This window comes from Necator americanus, chromosome V, assembly GCF_031761385.1.
Source record: "Necator americanus strain Aroian chromosome V, whole genome shotgun sequence".
Lineage (NCBI taxonomy): Eukaryota > Metazoa > Nematoda > Chromadorea > Rhabditida > Ancylostomatidae > Necator > Necator americanus.
Genome location: NC_087375.1, coordinates 8,176,762 through 8,190,076, shown reverse-complemented (window position 1 = coordinate 8,190,076; position 13,315 = coordinate 8,176,762). Strand labels below are relative to the sequence as shown.

Sequence of the window (13,315 nt, the reverse complement as noted above, 5' to 3'; positions counted from 1 at the left end):
CGGCGCCAGATAGCTGTAATGTGGGGTGCGACAATATGGGTAATACGGGTCCCGTGGCGTCGGATTGCAGTTCTCAGAAAGTGGAAACATGCCGTTCTCAGAAAGTGGAAACACGCATGCAAACGGCTGCTTAAATAGTAGCAAGATGTTTATGTGATCTGACGTGGAACGTTATCTTTATCAATAGGATGCTGTCTTTCACATCATTTTATGCCAAAACATCATTTTCTGATAACTGTTTATAGAAAACAGGAGGAAAACCCATAGTTAATACTTTTAAATTTTGTCTACAATATATTGAAAAGGAGTGTTTGAAGCTGAAGTTCGAATGTTCTCCAAACGTAGAACTGGCGCGTTTAGATAGAAGACTATGAAATCTTTCGCTTTTAGTTATAATATAAAAAGGAAGAAAGATTGTTGGAGATAAAGAAGTCCAATTTCATAGAACTAATAACACTTATATTAATTTTTGCTGATTAGTGAAGGCAAGCGAAGCAAACACCACAGAAAGTCTGAAGTCCGGCTTTAGCCGAACGCTCGAAGTGCTTAGAGAATGATGTGAATATTATCATCGTAGTGATGAAGATAAAACTCTACGTCTACTGCGTGAACGTGTGTTGACTAGTATTGTATCTAAGTAGCCGTTTGTATGTGAAACATTTTATAGAAAGGATGTTAGCAGCATCAGAGAAATATGCTTGGAAATAGATACACGAACGGGTCATAGAAACCTATTCTACCGTTGGGGCTCCCGCGCACCACTCCGACGCAGTAGGACCCGTCTCACCTCACTCTATGGCTTTCTGACATTGGCGCACCAATCTGATGCCGTGGTGCCCGTCTCCCTCTCTTTTTCGAATTTCGTGACTGAGACACACTCAGATGCACACACGTGACAGAATGAGCCAGTTATTATATAGCATGATAGTTTGCAAATTTGGAAGTGTACATTTACATAAAAGTTGATTTATCTTGATTATCAAATGACAGAAACTAACTTGGCGTATCAAGCCCATCGTAAAAATATCTTCGGACAATGGTGGAAAGGTAGAGTGCTTGCCTATTAAGTGCATGGTGATAGTTCGGCACACCACTGGTGCAGAGTTTAGCATCATTATGGAGTATTTTCGTGGCACGCAGACAAACACACACACATACACACACGGACTAAGCGCGTTACTATATAGCATGACAATACATTGAAAAATGGGGCCGCCCATACGAGTTTGACTGCAACCTGATCGTTGTGACCCTACTTCCACTCAAATGCAATCAGGCGTTTGAGTATACGCTCAGGGCAGATGCAAGCTGTACTACTTCCACAGTCACATGGCGGAAGTTAGCCAGATATCGCAAAAAAAAGTGTTGTCTTCCAGCTCTCCGTCAAAGCCCAACCCAAATAGATTGAATACATGGAGGGAGCATTGAATCTTTAGTAAGAACACTTTGTCCCGTTGCCGGACACTGTCGACCTGTGGTACTCGGGTCACTCGGCATCAATAAGAAGTTCACGCGTGACGTCAAGTCCCACAGGCTATGGGTACACTGATGAACAGGTGGAGATTCCACGCGAACTCTTTGTAGATCGAGAAAGTTATTAAAGGGTTGAGCTGGAGCTGTGTTCAAGGACGATACGCCTTTGCGAAGCAATCGCCTAAGGTGATAAAACAAGCCCGCCGATTCGAAAATGCTTGTATAAAACATATTGAGTAAGGGAGTTAAAATTTAAGAGATCTTCGATATGGTTCTACCCTCAGGCAGAAGAAGAGGTTGATAGCAAATATCTCAAATATAAAAAATCAAGAGGAAGTCAGTTACTCCCGAGGTTCTTCAGTTACGAGGAACGGTGGGACAATATCAGTGGTTTGGAAGAACTTGCTACATTTAGCCTTAATAAGTAGCGAGGAGGGATCGAATAGCTATGAGGTTACGTCAAATTATAGCTGCTAGAGATCAAACAGACTAATCTAGTAGAATTGGTCAAAAATAAAGGATAAAGTGCACGGCGTTGATCAATTCCTTATGGAGATGCGCCCACGCGTTCGACTTCAATTTAGTGTTCGTTTGCGATTTATGAACGCGCATGCAGCCTTATAGTGAATTGCGGCGGCGAGCCATTGTGTCGAGTCAATGTTCTTATCCTCTCGGACAAGCCTGCTACCAATCCCCGATAAGATGAAGGGTTTGGCTGGCACTAAGGCGGATTTGAACCTCCGATCGATTTTGCAGAAACAGCGGAACCTCTTACAGACTGCGACTTGCACTGCTCCAAGTCAGGAATAAGTCAAGATATGCAGAGGAATACGCTGTGTACTTCCATTCATTGTTGTCCGCCTAGTCCACGTATGATGATAGCGCGATCAAAACATTTAGAAGGAGACATGGGGATAGGGGGTCACAACCTCAGCTGCATTACCTCAGAGCGGTTCTCCATGGCAAATGTATGATATCCGAAAAGTGCTTTGCGTTCCCGTCACAGTTATGATGATCACTATTATGTTATTTGCTATTTGTGTTAAACGAAGAACTAAGGGTGAGTCAGACCACATTAATCATTTTGTTGATTGTTTTGATTGTTTACCAGTAGTAAACTGTTCGGAAAAGCTTGCTCCAGAAATTCAAAAAATTCAGGATTTTCCAGCTATAAACCGAATACTCTAGCAGGAATGTTGTAGAATGTTTTTTTTTTCGTAGAAGCGAGAACATTATGAAATTTTTTTTTCTGTAAAAATTTTGTTAGTTTCCAAAACATCACATGTAAGCTACGACCTCGAGCGATCATTTACAGCGATTGGCGTCAGCAACCCTACGCAAACAGAGCTACCATAAACGTCAACAAAACGTTGGAGGCAGCATACCACAAGTACGAGAATATGGTGAGAGAACCCGTGGGGAAAAATAGAGGTGGGATTGCAGATTGCGAAATGCGTGGTGGTTGCGCTCATTTCTCCTTGATTGTCCTAAAAGAACGACGTGGAAGCCGCATTAGTTCCTATGAGGTACGTCAGAACGCACCTCTGTCCACGCGGTCCGGTCCCATCACCAGCCTATTCATTGGTTTTACTTGAGTAGGCTGTCCAGAAGGCACCACTGACTTCCGACCGCTCTCAAGTGAACGCTTCTCGTGCACAAGAGTGGCGCGTTGCAACCGCAATCGTCGTGGAAGAAACGACGTCTTTCACGACGTTATCCTTCCGGAATCGAGGGAGATGAGCGGAACCACGTCGGATCCCATCTCTAGATTTCCCCGCGGATTCCTTCACCACGTCAGATTCGTGGTATCCTGCCTTTGAAAGCATCACCAGAAGAGTTTGAGGTGATATGGATTTCCGATGGCCAAAGACTATACGGAGTCGTAGATTGTTGGAAAAAGGGTGATGTCGTCCATTTCTTCCTAATTGCCGTAAAAAACGACCCGGAAGATGCAGAGCGTGCACAAGGGTGGCGCGCCCTAATCGAACTCGTTGTAGAAAATAGCGCTCCGGAACGATCGAAGCCGCATCTTCCGGGTCGTTTTTTTTACTGCGATTAGGAAGGAATGAGCGGGATCCCACCCGTTTCTGCAATCTACGACCAAGTACGGTCTTTGGCCATCGGAAATCCATATCACTCCAGATTCGTGGGGTAGTGCCTTTAAGAGGGCGTGTCGCTGCTTCCCGTTGGACAGTTAATCGCTGGCTCAATCGCTCCACGGCAGGAGATGTAATATTAAGAAGCCGAAACTCTGATTTTTTAGAGAACGATCAAGAGATGCCACGAAAAGATCGTTGCGAATCCGGCGCAACAACACCACAACCAAATCCAACTCCAAAACCATCGATAAAACAAAAAGGTGGAGCAAAAATGAAAGATGAGAAAACTCCTGCCACCAGTTTTGCGTCGAAAAATGTAATTTCTCTTTACTGGATTTTTTTTTTTGGCGAAATGCACCTCTATGGATGATTCTAATTGGTTTGTAAGGAAATATGCAACGTTTTGATACATCCGCCATCGATCGATTGCATTTTTCTCACAAAAAAAAAGTTGAGGCGGAGATGGAGAAGCTGTAAAATTTTCACGTGTTAGGTTAATGTATAAGTTTCGCGTCACATATTTCTAAATTCGACGACATTTTCAAATCGCAGCCCCCTGTCCTCCTAAGACGGGGAAATCGACAAACTCCCGAAATGTTGACAAGGATAATGGACACTTTTTGATCTCCAGACCCATTCGTTTTCAAGGTTTTTACAAATGAGTCGACGTGGGAGGCTTATGCATCAAAATAGTATCACTTGCTCTATGCTCACAATGTTTTGCAGCCGGTTGACCGCAACGCATCTGGCCGAACTCAAACGAATGCATATGTGCTGCGGTCATTCGAATGTGACTAGAATTTCGGCCTTTCTTCGGCCTTTATTTCTTTTTTCTCTTCTTTTTCTTCTTTTTTTTCGGCTTCGACTAGGCGCAAGCAATATGTAAAAGTTCATCCCCGGATACAGACAGAGATACCTTCACAGGCTTGCTTCGGAACTATTGTTTGTTCGTTGTTTAGGATGGTGAAGAAACAACTAAAAATCAAGAAACAGCTAAAAATCAAGAAACAGCTAAAAATCAAGAGACAAGTAAAAATCAAGAAGCAAATAAAAATCAACCGGAACCAGCTAAAACTCCGGAAGGAGATGTTCGTCGAAGGGTAGGCACTCTTCCTCTTTGAAATCTTGTTACAGTAATCTACGGAAAGGCGTAGTTTTCCCTTAATAGCACTTTTTTTTGCCAGTGCATTCTTGATTTAAAGGAATTTTCAGTGGAGTTTGATCATATGCAAGTGGAGTTCAGATATTTAATCTGAAATATTTTTTGCAACAAAAAAGGATGTAGGATTAAATTTGAAATTCATTAGATTTTTTCAAAAAAAAATCACTCAAGAACTCACCCGCATGATAAAAATTATCTGTAGATAGATGCATCGAATTTAGATTTAGATTTACAAATTATAAATAATGATGGAAGGGCTAAAAATCCCAAACCGATCAATAATCTTCCTTTTGTGATGGTAACCACTAGTGTTCAAATATTGTAATTTAGAAATAGTTCCCAACTCAATATGTGATTACAATTTTTTGTTAGTGCAATCAATTTTTTTTATTCAGAGTTGCAAGATTTTCTCGAGAAAGTTTATTTTCAATATATTTTCACCAAATATCTAAGGTTTTTCGTGCAATAGCCACTGTGTGGAATATACATGAATAATTTCAAGAATTGCTAGGTGTTCTTGTGTGCTGAAAGAAGAATTGCTTTCAGAATCCACCACCACCACCGAATGAACGTCCTAAGACTCCAGGAAACCGTGCAGAACGAGAGCCTTCGTCTTCGCTTAAGGTATGCTCGAAAAACGTCGATGTTGCTACCCACGTCGCTTAACCGGGATTTCTCCTTTCCCGGAAGAGTATTCCGTATGTCCTTTGCCATGCTCAAATCGAACAGATGTCGCGTCCCTACGGGTGAACATAAGTGCAACCGACTATGTATATTCCAATCTTTCATGTTGGTGTTATCTTTGCACCTTAGGGTTCGATAAATGCTGAGTCTTAGCTGCTGCAGAATTATCGATTACTCGCAGAACAGCTGTAGAATTATCGATTGGTCGCTTATACACGGATTTTAAAGGCAGTATACCACGAATCTGAGGTGGTGTGGATTTCAGGTGGAGTGTTTGTACACGAGATAGTAGATTATGGAGAGGGATGTGATTCCGTCCATTTCTTCCTAATTGCCGTAAAAAACGGCCTGGAAGATGCGCGCATGCACAGGGCTGGCGCGCTCCAATCGAACTCCTTGTAGAAAATGGTGGCCGCAGCGCTCGAAACCGCATCTTTCGGGCCATTTTCTACGGCAATTAGGAAGAAATGGACAGAATCACCCTTCTATTAATAATCTACGATCCTGTATACGAATACTCCATCGGAAATCCGTACCACTCCAGGTTCGTGGGGTGATGTCTATAAACGAGAATTTTCCAACAAGAGGATCCCCTCATATAATAGAAGAGTTCCCGAGGAACTCATATTTTTGTGCAATGCAATTATTTTGAGAAATTCGGTAGCTCATCCGATATTTTGCACGGTAAGTACTTAACAAAACTCGGAGGAGCACGTTTCGCAAACAGAACTCACATCGATAGCATCAGATCCGCAAGCAAAGATGACAAATCTCCGATTCGTGTTTACATTCAGCGTTAATCCACCGCTTGCAATCTTTTGACTACTGTTTTAGCTCCGAGCACTTAGCAACAAAAGTGCATTTTGCTCACATTTTGATGCATTTGATGGGAAATTGCGGAAAATTCCAGGTGTTTAGGAAAACTATCTATTTGAATCTATCTATACAAACTAACTATTCGCCATCGTTTTCACTATGGATTTAGTTAACCAACGATTATATGCTAAGTAGATATTATTTACTTTATAATAGTTCATTTTTTCAGTCCTGGAGATTGATCAACGATGAGAATGTGGGATTTGAATGAGAGAACAAAAAATGAAATCAAAGAATGAAATTGAGACATTGATTGTGAACAATATTTGCATGGAATAAATATTAATATTATCATATTTCTGAAAAATTCCAATAAATAGATATTTTTTTTGGTCATGCAATGTTTTGAATCTAAGGGTCAATGAGACGTATCGAAACTGCCACGGGACGGCAGTTCATGTTTTTTCGTTCTCAAATTAGGATTACCTTGACTGCACTTGGAAGCATAGAAAGTGAGCATCATGGAATTACATAGGATTGAAATCATGGGATTATTGCCGGAGCCATCCTGGTCGGAATCTGAATTGCGGTCCTCCTACCTTTCAAAGTAAGGTGGAAGAAGGAAAAGCAAAAGAAAGCCTTATTCTATTGATTTTTCAAAAATTTTCCATTCCCTTTTCTATTCTGTTTCATTACATTTTTCCATTTCATTATTCATTCTTATTAGAAATTATTCATTATTAGAAAAGGTAAGAGGAAAAATACCAAGGAAATAATAAGTATCGGGAAATTCTCTTCTTTAAAAAAATCTTTTAAGTTCTCAGCTACATACCGTAATAGCGGAAAAGATGATTATGTCTAAGAATGGATCCCTCTCGTTAAGTTGAATACTCCATAAGTCCTTAAAGGCATCACTCCACGAATCTGAGGTGGTACGGATTTCAGGAGGAGTATTCGTATACGGCATAGTAGATTATGGAGAGGAGTGATTCCGTCCATTTCTTCCTAATTACCGTAAAAACAGCCCGGAAGGTACGGCTTGGGGCGTTCTGGCGCACTTTCTTCTACAAGGAGTTCGACTGGAGCATGCCAGCCTTGTGCGGCACGGCATCTTCCGGGCCGTTTTTTACGGAAATTAGGAAGAAATGGACGGAATCACCCTCCTCTTCATAATCTACTATCCCTCACAAGAATACCCCACCTGAAATCTGCACCACCTCAAATTCGTGGGGTGATGTCTTTAAACCACTATGACTACTTACCACCTATCAATAGTGTAGATACATACTAGAACGGTAATGTAAAACAATGGTGTAATGGAACTATCAAGGACCACTATACTGTATATCGTTTTAAACACTCCTTAAAATTTCCCGCTCTTAATTTTGCCATTACTTCGATTTCTTTCTTTCAGATATTTGGTATGCTTTAAATGTCTACAAAAAAGTGAAAATGCAAAACCAAGAACCAAGAAATTTAAAAAGGTGAATGAATAATAATCATATAGCCTTCTTCCTATGTGTTTTATGTCATTTCCTAGCATCTTAAATGATATTCTTGAATTTTTTTTTCTAAAAATTGTATTTAATTTAGATAGGTGGTGGTGGATGTTTTGAAGACATAAAGAAATTCTGGGAGAAGAGAAGAATCTTGTCTAAGAGAAACGTTCTAATCTTCAGAATCAATAGTTACCCATTTCTTTCCGTGGATTTTTTCTTTAGATTTTTTTCCTTAGAAATGTTATGAGCATACATGTGATATCTTATTTATTATGTAGTACTTTATTCAATCGAATGACACGTCTATTATACAAATAATATTTTATAGTTCACTAAAAATAGACAATGACACTTTATTAATGCTATGTATTGACAATAGGTTCCCAAGTAGGCGAATATGTGTCCGATGCAAATCGTGGGAAAAATTTTCTTACTTAGGTTTAATTGAAATTGGAATCACTTTTGGTTGTTGTTCAGGATGACGATCGTATTTCACCGTAAGAATTCCCTCTTTGCTAAGTTCGCTCTTCACCTCATCACCTTTCACCGACATCGGAAGATCGTATTTTCGTACAAAGTGTCGTTCCACCTACAAAAAAAAATATTCTCAATTATTCTTACTCGAATTTAATTGGGGATTCCGTACAACACGCATTCCTATTTAGAAAAATTTTAAAATTAATATGTGATTTGGTAGTAAAGGTAAAGTAAAAAGATAGCAAAATATACACGGTAGCAGAAGACACCAAAAAAGAAATAATAAATACTATATAAAATCGTAAAAAAAGGTAGAGTATAAATAAGAAATTACAAACAAAAAAGTAGTGAAAAACTATTTTTTTACTTTAATAATGATGTGCGCCATCTAGGCTATACATATATATCCAATGTCACAGATCCTGTATTAATTAGGTTCTAATTTCCAGTGAACAATCTTCCCCTTTATCGGGAAAAAAATAAATATTGTAATTTTTCAAGTTGTATACGCTGATTTTGTCTCTTTTTTTTCTTTTCAGCCATATAGATCTACTAAAGTCTTTCCATTCAAAAGTTCCGCAATAAACGAATTAAGCGGGTACTTCACTAAATGTTGTTTATTTTTTGCTATTTGTTTATTTGTTTACAAAATGTTCTCCTCAGAAACATCTCCTGCTCTATTAATTTCTAAGGTATAGTAACAAGTATAAAAGTAAAAAAGCAAAAAATTTAGAAGGATTAGGAAAAGAGAAGGAATCAATCATAAATTACTTTAGTTCCGCATGGCCGTAATGCACATTGCCGCATATTTATTATTATATTATTTATTATTTATTATTACATTTATTATATTATTATTATATTTACGTATTATTATCAACGTTTCTCCCAGAGACAGAAAAATTATTTCTATCACTCACCTTTCCAAACCTATCCGATTTTTCCGCATGTTTTCCCTCGATGATAAGTGTGTTGTCCACGATGTTCACCTGGAAAATGTAAGTCGTCTTGAAAAAAACATTTTCTTTCTGCGGAACATTTCCTGCAAAAGTTTAGCGCAGCCTTTCCTGAAAAATTCGAGAAAATTTTGGTTATTAAAATCAAAATTCCCATTCCATTCCATTCCAGGAAATAAAGTAGTTCATTTCACGCTCACCGTCAATTCCTCAGGTTCAAATTGCGACACGTCAACAGAAACCGCGTACTCCTTGTCGTTGTCGACAACCTGAACAACATAATATTCAAAAAAGAAAACTAAGGGGAGAATAGCAGCAGCTGCTGACATCTACACCCTCGCCAATCTTATGGCCCGTGAGCATCGATTGATCATGCCAATATGGTCTGCTGAACGCACGGTCAAAGTCGAAATCGTCGAAGAATCGGCTATGGAAGTTCAGCGGTGAGAACGGTGGTAGGCGGAAACGACGGTCCATTTCTGAAATTTTCCTCAATCCGAAAGGTGATCAGGATCGAGAAGCAAACAAAAAACACCCAGAAATTTCATCTTAAACAGGAATGTTGCTTAGTCCGATTGTGCCCTACGTAAACAAAAATAATCTTTAAAAAATATTTAAGAAAACCCTTAAAAAAACAATATTTATCCTTAACTTTTCCCTAAAGGTTGATCTACTTTGGAAAAAAAGGATCCCTCTATAGTTCGTTACCACGAAAACTGAGCAGAATAGTAGATTCAGTGGAGTGTTTAGTAGTGTCGGGAAATATGCATCCATATCCGAATGGCCGCTATTGTCCCGTAGGTCCCAGCTGTGAATAAGCGCTTCAGAATTGCTTGTTGCGTTTATATAATGCTGTTGCTGGTGCTGTTTACAGGGATATTAAATAAAATCAACATATCATTGAAAAACTACGTAGCCTTTAGCAGAAACTTGTCAAAAAAGTTCGGATGATCAGTTCTTTTTTCACAAACAACAATGAAAACAAAAAAAAAACTGGTCCACCAGCATTGTCACAAAAATTGCTCTAGAAAAGGAATTTGATTCAACTTTTTCAGTCAGTGGAAATGACGAGGCGAGTAAAGCAGAAATTTCTTCCATTGTTTTTCTTTTTTATTTATTATTTTATTATTTTCTATTTGTATGCATTATTTTCAAAAAAGAGAAAACTCCTCCAGATTCCTTGAAGTTTATTGATTGATCAAACGATCGCAAAAAATACCGATGGACTCTTTGATGTGATAAGAGTGAAATTCATCGTAGGTTAGCGATTTTTTTTTGTTAGACGCGAAGCTTTAAGCGCAATTCGAATTTATTTCAAACGGATTGTGATAGGTTGAAAATAAACTTAATCCAGAAATTATAACGATACTCTTCTCTCAGCATCCATTAAGCAATTTTGCTGCCGTTTAACGTCATTAGGCCAGAAAAATCAAGTGGAGAACGGAGAAGAAAAAACACGATCTCAAAATTGGATCGTGGGCTTTTATCGATTATTTCAATTGTTTTCGCGAGTAATTTTTTCTTAAAAGTAATCGATAATTCCCGTAATGTTATCCGTTCACCACCTATGGTGAGAAAATAGTTTTTAATAGACAATTTTTTAGTAATAGGTAATTTTAAAAAATTTTCTACCCAAGAAATCTGCTAACGACTAAACTGTGTGAAATTGTTTTACTGAAATGGAAAACTTTTCTATAACATTTATCCTTAAGTTGTCACATTTATTATACTATCGAAAAGCTGTAGGTGGTAATTATGCTAGGAATCCAAGGAATGCCGAACTTTTACGCTTCTGGAACCCTATCAAGTTGTGAATGTGGAATTTCCATTAGAAAAAATAAATGAATCTGCACTTTTTAGTGTATAGACCCTACAAATTTCATTGATAGTGTGAGCAAACATTGCGAAATGAGCGGAAAAAGAGTGGGAAAAAATCGAATCGAGTGCCAGGGTGAGCGAGGACCGATCCGGCGCCACTAACGCAATTCACTGCGTTAGCCGGTAGCTAAACATCGAGGTGGAACTGTGATTATTCGAGGGGCGGTGGCGGCAGTGGCGGTGTGGAGGAGGAGTAGGAGGAGGAGGAGGAGGTGGTGGTGGTGGTGGTGGTTGAACATAAGCCGTTCAACAAGCATTGTAGGCGGACACGGAGTACAGTTCGGCTACGGTGATGGTCGATTTGCAATTCAACGTAAAACTGTCGGTTATCAGTGAGTGTGCGAGAAAAATTCGGCAACGTAGAAGCGGATTAACGGTTCGATTTCGTGCATTGTGGTAGATTTCAGTAGTTATAAAAGTTATAATAGTGAAGAAGTTATTGAACTGCAGAAGCTGAACGCACGAAAAAGAAATGAACAAAAGAAAAACAAAAAAAAAGTAATCTTTGCAGAAAAAAAGGTCCAAAAGGAAACTGTCTCGCACCTGAAAACGACGGACATGGACCATTCCTGGTTTCATAGTGTTCTCGAACCTCATACGATTGGCTCCTCTCTAATCCAGACATTAAGTTGTGACAAAATTACAGCAGCAGCTTAGAATATGACAATAAAATGGTGATTTCTTCCTGATGATGAAATTAAGCACTTTTCCGGCAAATAAACAGATAAACGAGTGGATTTTTGATTAGAAATAAGAGTAGAAAAGATTTTACCTACGAAAAAAAAATCCACTAAAACGCCGATGAAGCGCTGCGAACAGTCAACAACGTGACAGCAAAGGCAGTGAATGCCATCAACGCCTATCAATGACTCAGGCAGGACTAACGTACCTTAGCCGGGCCACTTTATTCACAAACGATTTTCTCGTTCTTATCACCGTCGTTGTTTACATAGTCCTTGAAATTTGTTAATTTATGGGTTGGATAGGGGTTTCCTAACGATCTCAACCCGATAATGTCGATTTTTAAGCACATCCATTCGAGGAAAATCAAAAAATAGGGCTTCCATGGATGGATGAGTCATACTTCGAGAAGAAAACTGATCATTTCCTTATTCTAAAAATACATGTATGATTTCCACAAATCTAATCTTTTTTCAATTCTCTTAGAAAACCCAAAGGTGTTTTGAGCTGTTTATTTTTTTTTTCAGAAGAAAAAACTGCTCAATGTGCATATGTTCTATCCTAAATGGGGTTTCACACCATTCTTCCCTAATTTTGGGGACAACCTTGGATTTCACATTCAGATATCACTGAAGGGTCAAGAGGTTACCGTAAAATTTTTATTAAAAGCTTATTAAAGCACGAAGTAGAGAAACAAAATTTTTCATCTTCTTCCATAGACTTTTTTCTTTAATTCTCCTTAAAGCTGTTTTTTTTCTTTTTTTTCTCTGAAGTATTTTATTTCCTGTTCCTTCTTATTAATCTCTCATTTTTTTCAAATTTCAAATTTTTTTCAAAATCAAATCATTTTTCTTAGTAATATCTAACGTTGGTTCTATTTTTTTCCAATTTTTCATAAAGGTAAATTATCACAAATTAAATTAATCAGTTTGAATTTTTACGGACCACTCAACGCCACAATAATATTCTTATCATTACAATTCTGCGCTAGTGAGTACGTCCGCGTAGTAAGCGGAAAAAATCCTGGAAAATAATAAAATCATTCTTATCGCTAATGCACTTTCTGTTTGTTCACTTGTTATCCTATAGCTTTTTCTCTCCTTTTTCTTCTCCTTCTTCTGGATATGACGAAGTTATTCACTTTTGTTTACTGTTATATTGTGATGCTTTTGCAGTCCACACGGAAATAGTGCACGAACTTGCATATATGAAAAAATATACCATTTTCCCGTAAAAATATACATTTTTACAATAAAAATGTACCATTTTACTGTCTAAGAATATACCATTTTTCTAATCAAAGATGGATTTATCAACTCTTCACGAAGTAATTCCTCGTGAAGTTCATTCGAAAACCGCTGATAACGGCGAAACGATCGGAATGTCAGTTCGCTGTCAAAATCTTGGAATAACACCTCCGTTGTGAAAATAACACAAAGTTTCAACTTCATCTCGGATTTTACTTCTGAGAAATTCCCCAACTCTAAGCTACAGCTACAGGTGTACATATGTCAGATATCAGCCGCTGATCTCCTGAAAAAAAACCAGATATTCCCTTTTAAAGTAGGATAGGGTACACACATTTTGAGC

General features: G+C 38.4%; 2 protein-coding genes across 2 annotated transcripts; one reads left to right on the top strand and one right to left on the bottom strand.

Moving 5' to 3' along the window:
• Positions 1-2,439: 2,439 nt before the first annotated feature.
• Positions 2,440-6,505, top strand: RB195_013280 (uncharacterized protein; the record flags this gene model as incomplete). Its single annotated transcript, XM_064203019.1, has 5 exons — positions 2,440-2,533; positions 3,737-3,888; positions 4,532-4,672; positions 5,281-5,358; positions 6,464-6,505. 5 exons carry the CDS (start codon positions 2,440-2,442, stop codon positions 6,503-6,505), a joined length of 507 nt encoding a protein of 168 aa, XP_064058900.1.
• Positions 6,506-8,163: 1,658 nt separating this feature from the next.
• RB195_013279 (uncharacterized protein) lies at positions 8,164-11,669 on the bottom strand (the record flags this gene model as incomplete). Its single annotated transcript, XM_064203018.1, has 5 exons — positions 8,164-8,322; positions 9,131-9,199; positions 9,367-9,435; positions 9,494-9,645; positions 11,588-11,669. 5 exons carry the CDS (start codon positions 11,667-11,669, stop codon positions 8,164-8,166), a joined length of 531 nt encoding a protein of 176 aa, XP_064058899.1.
• Between the last annotated feature and the right edge of the window lie 1,646 nt (positions 11,670-13,315).